At 59.1% G+C, this 9,393-nt stretch overlaps 1 protein-coding gene across 1 annotated transcript; it reads left to right on the forward strand.

Moving 5' to 3' along the window:
* Nucleotides 1-1,402: 1,402 nt before the first annotated feature.
* On the forward strand, nt 1,403-8,731 carry LOC126636590 (chromodomain-helicase-DNA-binding protein 1-like; the record flags this gene model as incomplete). Its single annotated transcript, XM_050308946.1, has 3 exons — nt 1,403-1,449; nt 4,098-4,464; nt 8,517-8,731. Coding segments are annotated over exons 1-3 (629 nt in total), but the record flags the coding sequence as incomplete, so codon positions are not given.
* Nucleotides 8,732-9,393: the final 662 nt, after the last annotated feature.

The following is a 9,393-nucleotide window of genomic DNA, read 5'->3' on the forward strand; positions in this document are numbered from 1 at the left end:
GGTGGGATGGGGGCGCTTTTGGGGGTTTTGGGGTTTTTGGGGGTTTGGGGGCTGGGGAGGGGGTTTATGGGGGGTGTTTAGGGGGTGTTTGGGGGTGAGGGATCCAGGGATGGGGGCGCTGCCTCGACATCCTCGAGGACTACCTCATCCACAGGAGGTGGGATGGGGGCGTTTTTGGGGGAGTTTTGGGGTTTTTGGGGTGTTTAGGGGGTTTATGGGGTGTTTGGGGTGAGGGGATTCAGGGATGGGGCGCTGCCTCGACATCCTCGAGGACTACCCTCATCTACAGGAGGTGGGCCATGGGGTTTTGGGGGCTTTTTGGGTTTTGGGGGTTTGGGGGTCAGGAGATCCAGAGGATTGGGTTTTATGGGGTGTTTATGGGGTGTTTGGGGGTGAGGAGATCCAGGGAGGGGGTTTGTGGGGGTGAGGGGCTCCAGGGATGGAGACGCTGCCTCGACATTCTCAAGGACTACCTCATCCACAGGAGGTGGGATGGGGGTTTTGGGGGTTTTGGGGTTTTGGGAGGTTTGGGGGTCAGGAGATCCAGGGAGGGCTTATGGGGTGTTTGGGGGTGTTTGGGGGCTGAGGGGATCCAGGGATGGGGGCGCTGCCTCGACATCCTCGAGGACTACCTCATCCACAGGAGGTGGGATGGGGGCTTTTTGGGGGCTTTTGGGGTTTTTGGGGATTTGGGGGTTTATAGGGTGTTTATGGGGGGTTTATGAGGTGTTTGGGGGGTGAGGGGATCCAGGGATGGGGGCGCTGCCTCGGCATCCTCGAGGACTACCTCATCCACAGGAGGTGGGCTGGGGCTTTTTGGGGGATTTTGGGGTTTTTGGGGGTCTTGTGGGGGGTTTATGGGGTGTTTATGGGGGTTTATGGGGTGTTTGGGGGTGAGGGATCCAGGGATGGGGGCGCTGCCTCGACATCCTCGAGGACTACCTCATCCACAGGAGGTGGGGTTTGGGGTCTTTGGGGGTTTTGGGGTTTTTGGGGTCTTTGTGGGGTTTTTGAGGTGTTTATGGGGTGTTTGGGGGTGAGGGATCCAGGGATGGGAGCGCTGCCTCGACATCCTCGAGGACTACCTCATCCACAGGAGGTGGGCTCCGGGGTTTTGGGGGGCTTTGGGGGTTTTTGGGGTTTGGGGGGTTTGGGGGTGTTTGGGGGTCAGGAGATCCAGGAGGGGGTTTATGGGGTGTTTTAGGGGTTTATGGGGGTGAGGGATCCAGGGATGGGGGCGCTGCCTCGACATCCTCGAGGACTACCTCATCCACAGGAGGTGGGATGGGGGTTTTTGGGGGTTTTGGGGTTTTGGGGTGTTTGGGGGCTGGGGAGGGGGTTTATGGGCTGTTTGGGGGTGTTTGGGGATGTTTGGGGGCGCTTGGGGGTGAGGGATCCAGGGATGCAGGCGCGTCTCGACATCCTCGAGGACTACCTCATCCACAGGAGGTGGGCTGCGGGGTTTTTGGGGGTTTTGGGGTTTTGGGGTGTTTGGGGGCTGGGAGGGGGTTTATGGGCTGTTTGGGGGTGTTTGGGGGATGTTTAGGGGTGTTTATGGGGGTGAGGGGATCCAGGGATGGGGGCGCTGCCTCGACATCCTCGAGGACTGCCTCATCCACAGGAGGTGGGATGGGGGGTTTTTTGGGGGGGTTTTGGGGTTTTTGGGGGGCTTTTGGGGTTTTTGAGGTGTTTATGGGGTGTTTATGGGGTGTTTGGGGGGTGTTTGGGGGGTGAGGGGGCCACCTGGACACCTCGGTAGCCACCTGAGGGTCCTGTTTTTAATGAGCACTTGAGGGTCCTGGTTCCAATGGCCACCTGGACACCTCGGTGGCCACCTGAGAGTCCTGGTTCTGATGGCCACCCAGACACCTCAGTGGGCACCTGGACACCTCGGTGGCCACCTGAGGGTCCTGGTTTTAGTGGCCACCTGGACACCTCAGTAGTCACTTGGAGACCTTGGTGGCCACCTGAGGGTCCTGGTCTGAATGACTACCTGGATACCTTGGTAGCCACCTGGACAACTCAGTGGCCACCTGAGGGTCCTGGTTTTGATGACCAGCTGGCCCTCTCGGTGGCTACCTGAGGGTCCTGGTCTTAATGCCCACCTGGACACTTTGGTAGCCACCTGGACACCTTGGTAGCCACCTGTATACCTCAGTAGCCACCTGAGGGTCTCAGTGGCCACCTGGCCAGCTTGGTAGCCACCTGGACACCTCGGTAGCCACCTGGACACCTCGGTAGCCACCTGGACACCTCGGTAGCCACCTGAGGGTCCTGGTTTTGATGGCCACCTGGACATCTCAGTAGCCTCCTGGACACTTTGGTAGCCACCTGGACACCTCAGTGGCCACCTGAGGGTCCTGGTCTTAATGCCCACCTGGACACCTTGGTAGCCACCTGGGTACCTCAGTGGCCACCTGAGGGTCCTGGTCTCGGTGGCCACCTGAGGGTTGTGGTTTCGATGGCCACCTGGACACCTTGGTGGCCACCTGGGGGTCTCAATGACCACCTGGACACTTTGGTGGCCACCTGAACACCTCGGTAGCCACCTGAGGGTCCTGGTCTTAATGAGCACCTGGACACTTCAGTAGCCACTTGGCCAGCTCGGTAGCCACCTGGACACTTTAGCAGCCACCTGGACACTTTGGTGGCCACCTGAGGGTTCTGGTTCTGGTGCCCACCTGGACACCTTGGTAGCCACCTGGACAATTCAGTGGCCTCCTGAGGGTCCTGGTTCCGATGGCTACCTGGACACCTTGGTGGCCCCCTGAGAGTCCTGGTCTTAATGACCACCTGGACATCTCAGTAGCCACCTGGACACTTTGGTAGCCACCTGGACACCTCGGTAGCCACCTGAGGGTCCTGGTTCCAATGGCCACTTGGACACCTTGGTAGCCACCTGGACACCTCAGTAGCCACCTGGACACCTTGGTGGCCACCTGAGGGTCCTGGTTCTGATGGCCACCTGGACACCTTGGTGGCCACTTGAGGGTCTCGATGGCCACCTGGACACCTTGGTAGCCACTTGGACAACTCAGTGACCACTTAAGGGTCCTGGTTCCAATGGCCACCTGGACATCTTGGTGGCCACCTGAGGGTCTTGGTTTCAGTGGCCACCTGGACACTTTGGTGGCCACCTGGACGTCTCAGTGACCGCTTGAAGGTCCTGGTTCCAATGGCCACCTGGACACCTTGGTGGCCACCTGAGGGTCCTGGTCTTAATGACCACCTGGACATCTCAGTAGCCACCTGGACATTTTGGTAGCCACCTGGACACCTCAGTGGCCACCTGAGGGTCCTGGTTTCAATGACCACCTGGACACCTCGGTGGCCACCTGAGGGTCCTGGTTTCAGTGGCCACCTGGGGGTCCTGGTTTCAATGACCACCTGGACACCTCGGTGGCCACCTGGACACCTTGGTGGCCACCTGGACACCTTGGCGGCCACCTGGACACTTTAGTAGCCACCTGGACACCTCAGTGGCCACTTGAGGGTCCTGGTTCTGATGGCCACCTGGACACCTTGGTAGCCACCTGGGGGTCTCAATGACCACCTGGACACCTCAGTAGCCACCTGAGAGTCCTGGTTTCAGTGGCCACCTGGACACCTTGGTAGCCACCTGGACAACTTGGTGACCACCTGGGGGTCTCAATGGCCACCTGGACACCTTGGTGGCCACCTGGGGGTCTCAATGACCACCTGGACAGCTTGGTGGCCATCTGGACACCTTGGTGGCCACCTGGACAATTCAGTGGCCACCTGAGGGTCCTGGTTCCGATGGCCACCTGGGGGTCTTAATGACCACCTGGGCTCTTTGGTAGCCACCTGGACACCTCGGTAGCCACCTGAGGGTCCTGATCTCAATGGCCATCTGAGGGTCCTGGTTCTGATGGCCACCTGGACAACTCAGTGGCCACCTGAGGGTCCTGGTTCTGGTGACCACTTGGCCACTTTGGTAGCCACCTGGACACCTCAGTGGCCACCTGGGGGTCTCAATGACCACCTGGCCACTTTGGTAGCCACCTGGACATTTTGGTAGCCACCTGGCCACCTCGATATCCCCCCCTAGCCCCCCTCCTGACCCCCCTTTCCCCCAGGTACCCGTGCAGGCGCATCGACGGGCGGGTGCGGGGCAGCTCTGCGGCAGGCGGCCATCGACCGCTCCAGCCGGCCCGACTCGGACCGCTCGTGTTCCTGCTGTGCACGAGGGCGGGCGGGCTGGGCATCAACCTGACTGAGCCGCCCGACACCTGCATCATCTTTGATTCTGATTGGAACCCACAGAATGATCTACAGGTGAGTTTAGGGGGCTCCCAGGGGGTTTGGGGTCTCTGCATCATCTTCGACTCGGACCGCTTCGTGTTCCTGCTGTGCACGAGGGCGGGCGGGCTGGGCATCAACCTGACGGCTGCCGACACCTGCATCATCTTTGATTCTGACTGGAACCCTCAGAACGATTTACAGGTGAGTTTGGGGGGGTTTGGGGGTTTGGGAGTCTCTGCATCATCTTTGATTCGGATTGGAACCCTACAGAATGATTTACAGGTGAGTTTGGGGGCTCCCAGAGGGGTTTAGGGGGGCTTTAGGGGAGTTTGGGGTCTCTGCATCATCTTTGATTCTGATTGGAACCCACAGAATGATCTCCAGGTGAGAAATGGGGGTTTGGGGGGTTTGGGGTCTCTGCATCATCTTTGACTCGGACTGGAACCCCCAGAACGATCTACAGGTGAGCTGGAGCGGGGTTTGCGTGCCATCCAGGGGGGTTTGGGGTCTCTGCATCATCTTCGACTCGGATTGGAACCCCCAGAATGATCTGCAGGTGAGAAATGGGGGGGTCCTGGGACACCCAGGGGGGGTTTGGGGTCTCTGCATCATCTTTGACTCGGATTGGAACCCCCAGAATGATTTACAGGTGAGTTTGGGGGTTTGGGAGGGTTTGGGGGGGTTTGGGGTCTCTGCATCATCTTCGACTCGGATTGGAACCCCCAGAATGATTTGCAGGTGAGAAATGGGGGGTTTTGGGGTCCCTGGGACATCCACGGGGGGTTTGGGGTCTCTGCATCATCTTCGACTCGGACTGGAACCCCCAGAACGATCTACAGGTGAGTTTGGGGGGGTTTGGGGGGGTTTGGGGTCTCTGGGAACCATCCAGGGGTGTTTGGGGGGGTTTGGGGTCTCTGCATCATCTTTGACTCGGATTGGAACCCACAGAATGATCTACAGGTGAGAAATGGGGGCTCCCAGGGACACCCAGGGGGGGTTTGGGGTCTCTGCATCATCTTTGACTCAGATTGGAACCCCCAGAATGATTTACAGGTGAGTTTGGGGGGGGTTTGGGGGGGTTTGGGGTCTCTGCATCATCTTCGACTCGGACTGGAACCCCCAGAACGATTTACAGGTGAGCTGGAACGGGGTTTGGGTACCATCCAGGGGGGTTTGGGGTCTCTGCATCATCTTCGACTCGGACTGGAACCCACAGAACGATCTGCAGGTGAGTTTGGGGGCTCCCAGAGGTTTGGGGGGTTTGGGGTCTCTGCATCATCTTCGACTCGGATTGGAACCCCAGAAGCGATCTGCAGGTGAGCTGGGACACCCAGGGGGGGTTTGGGGTCTCTGGAATCCTCAGGGAGGGGTTTTGGGGTCTCTGCATCATCTTTGACTCGGACTGGAACCCCCAGAACGATTTACAGGTGAGAAATGGGGGTTTAGGGTCTCTGCATCATCTTCGACTCGGACTGGAACCCCCAGAATGATTTACAGGTGAGTTTGGGGGGTTTGGGGGGTTTGGGGTCTCTGGGATCCCACCTGGGGGGGTTTGGGGTCTCTGCATCATCTTTGATTCCGACTGGAACCCCCAGAATGATCTACAGGTGAGAAATGGGGAGGGGTTTGGGGGTCCCTGGGACACCCAGGGGGGGTTTGGGGTCTTTGCATCATCTTTGATTCTGATTGGAACCCACAGAACGATCTGGGTGAGAGAATGGGGGTTTGGGGTCTCTGAGATCCCACCTGGGAGTTTGGGGGGTTTGGGAGTCTCTGCATCATCTTCGACTCGGATTGGAACCCTCAGAACGATTTACAGGTGAGAGCTGGAACAGGGTTTGGGGTCTCTGCATCATCTTCGACTCGGATTGGAACCCCAGAACGATTTACAGGGTGAGTTTGGGGGTTTGAGGGGTTTAGGGTCTCTGCATCATCTTCGACTCGGATTGGAACCCCAGAACGATTTACAGGTGAGTTTGGGGGGTTGGAGGGGTTTGGGGTCTCTGCATCATCTTCGACTCGGTTGGAACCCACAGAACGATTTACAGGTGAGTTTGGGGGTTTGGGGGCTTGGGGTCTCTGAGATCCCACCTGGGGGGTTTGGGGTCTCTGCATCATCTTCGACTGGACTGGAACCCCAGAACGATTTACAGGTGAGTTTGGGGGCTCCCAGGGAGTTTGGGGTCTCTGCATCATCTTTGACTCGGATTGGAACCCCCAGAACGATTTACAGGTGAGGAATGGAGGGGGTTGGGGGGGTTTGGGGGGGTTTGGGGTCTCTGCATCATCTTCGACTCGGACTGGAACCCCCAGAACGATTTACAGGTGAGAAATGGGGGGGTTTGGGGTCCCTGGGATCCCACCTGGGGGGGTTTGGGGTCTCTGGGTCCCTCAAGGAGGTGTTTTTGGAGGTCAGGAGGTGTTTTTGAGGTCAGGTAAGTTTTTTCGGGGTCGGGAGGTGGTTTTGGGGTCAGGAGGCAGTTTTGGGGTCTCTGGGTGGGTCAGGTTGGTGTTTTTGGGGTCAGGGAGGTGTTTTTGGGGTCAGGGAGGTGATTTTGGGGTCGGGGAGTTGTTTTTGGGGTCAGGAGGTGGTTTTGGGGTCTCTGGGTGGGTCAGGGAGGTGTTTTTGGGGTCAGGCACCTCAGGGAGGTGGTTTTGGGGTCCAGGAGGTGTTTTTCGGGTTTCTGGGTGGGTCAGGGAGGTGTTTTTGGGGTCAGGAGATATTTTTGGGGTCAGGCTGCTCAGGGAGGTGTTTTTGGGGTCAGACCCCTCAGAGTTGGTTTTGGGGTCTCTGGTTGGGTCATGGAGTTGTTTTTGGGGTCGGGGAGTTGTTTTTGGGGTCAGGGAGGTGTTTTTGGGGTCAGGGAGGTGATTTTGGGGTCGGGGAGTTGTTTTTGGGGTCATGGAGTTGTTTTTGGGGTCGGGGAGGTGTTTTTGGGGTCAGGGAGGTGTTTTTGGGGTCAGGCTCCTCAGGGAGTTGTTTTTGGGGTCGGGGAGTTGTTTTTGGGGTCAGGGAGTTGTTTTTGGGGTCAGGGAGTTGTTTTTGGGGTTGGGGAGGTGTTTTTGGGGTCAGGGAGTTGTTTTTGGGGTCAGGGAGGTGTTTTTGGGGTCAGCCCCCCCCCGAATGCCCCCGCTGTGTCCCCCAGGCGCAGGCGCGGTGCCACCGCATCGGGCAGAGCCAGGCGGTGAAAGGTTTTGGGGTCAGGGAGGTGTTTTTGGGGTCAGGGAGTTGATTTTGGGGTCTCTGAGTGGGTCAGGGAGGTGTTTTTGGGGTCAGGGGGGTGTTTTTGGGGTCAGCCCCTCCCCTGAATGTCTCCCCCCAGGCGCAGGCGCGGTGCCACCGCATCGGGCAGAGCAAGGCGGTGAAGGTTTTTGGGGTCAGGGAGGTGGTTTTGGGGTCATGGAGGTGATTTTGGGGTCAGGGAGGTGTTTTTGGGGTCAGCCCCTCCTCTCACGTCCCCCCCCCAGGCGCAGGCGCGGTGCCACCGCATCGGGCAGAGCAAGGCGGTGAAGGTTTTTGGGGTCAGGGAGGTGATTTTGGGGTCAGGGAGGTGGTTTTGGGGTCTCTGGATGGGTCAGGGAGTTGTTTTTGGGGTCAGACCCCCCCTGAATGCCCCCCCTGTGTCCCCCCTCAGGCGCAGGCGCGGTGCCACCGCATCGGGCAGAGCAAGGCGGTGAAGGTTTTTGGGGTCAGGGAGGTGGTTTTGGGGTCAGGGGGGTGGTTTTGGGGTCTCTGGGTGGGTCAGGGAGGTGTTTTTGGGGTCAAGGAGGTGGTTTTGGGGTCTCTGGGTGGGTCAGGTTGGTGTTTTTGGGGTCAGCCCCTCCTCTCCTGTCCCCCCCCAGGCGCAGGCGCGGTGCCACCGCATCGGGCAGAGCAAGGCGGTGAAGGTTTTTGGGGTCAGGGAGGTGTTTTTGGGGTCTCTGGTTGGGTCAGGGAGTTGATTTTGGGGTCAGGGGGGTGTTTTTGGGGTCAGACCCCTCAGAGTTGGTTTTGGGGTCTCTGGGTGGGTCAGGGAGGTGATTTTGGGGTCAGGGAGGTGTTTTGAGGTCAGCCCTCCTCTCCTGTCCCCCCCCAGGCGCAGGCGCGGTGCCACCGCATCGGGCAGAGCAAGGCGGTGAAGGTTTTTGGGGTCAGGGAGGTGTTTTTGGGGTCAGGGAGTTGATTTTGGGGTCTCTGGGTGGGTCATGGAGGTGATTTTGGGGTCAGGGAGGTGTTTTTGGGGTCAGCCCCTCCTCTCACGTCCCCCCCCCAGGCGCAGGCGCGGTGCCACCGCATCGGGCAGAGCAAGGCGGTGAAGGTTTACCGGCTCATCACCCGCAACTCGTACGAGCGCGAGATGTTCGACAAGGCCAGCCTGAAGCTGGGCCTGGACAAGGCCGTGCTGCAGTCCATGAGCGGCCGCGAGGGCAGCATCGCCGGGGTGAGCCGCGCTGGGGGTGGGACGGACCCAGATGGGTCCCCACTTGGGTTGGGAGAGCACCAGATGGGTTCCCAGTTGGGTTGGGAGAGTTTCGGTTGGGTTGGGAGAGCCCCAGCTGGGTTGGGAGAGCCCCAGTTGGGTTGGAAGGCTCCAGTTGGGTTGGAAGGCCCCAGTTGGGTCCCCTAAGGTTTGGAAGGCCCCAGTTGGGTTGGAAGGCCCCAGTTGGGTTACTGGTTGGGTTGGAAGGCCCTAGTTGGGTTGGAAGGCCCCAATTGGGTTGGAAGGCCCCAGTTGGGTTACTGGTTGGGTTGGAAGGCCCCAGTTGGGTTCCCAGTTGGGTTGGAAGGCCCCAGTTGGGTTCCTGGTTGGGTTGGAAGGCCCCAGTTGGGTTCCTGGTTGGGTTGGAAGACCCCAGTTGGGTTTGAAGACTCCCAGTTGGGTTTGAAGGCCCCCAGTTGGGTTGGGAGAGCCCCAGTTGGGTTGGAAGAGTTTCAGTTGGGTTGGAAGACCCCTGGTTGGGTTGGAAGGCCCCAGTTGGGTTGGAAGGCCCCCAGTTGGGTTTGAAGACCCCCAGTTGGGTTGGAAGGCCCCAGTTGGGTTCTGAGTTGGGTTGGAAGGCCCAGTTGGGTTCCTGGTTGGGTTTGAAGACCCCCAGTTGGGTTTGGAGGTGAGGGTGTGGTCGGTGCCGTGCAGATCCAGCAGTTGGGTT

The sequence above is a fragment of the Myiozetetes cayanensis genome, unplaced genomic scaffold (genome assembly GCF_022539395.1).
Source record: "Myiozetetes cayanensis isolate MyiCay16 unplaced genomic scaffold, myiCay2020 scf1359, whole genome shotgun sequence".
Taxonomy (NCBI): Eukaryota; Metazoa; Chordata; class Aves; order Passeriformes; family Tyrannidae; genus Myiozetetes; species Myiozetetes cayanensis.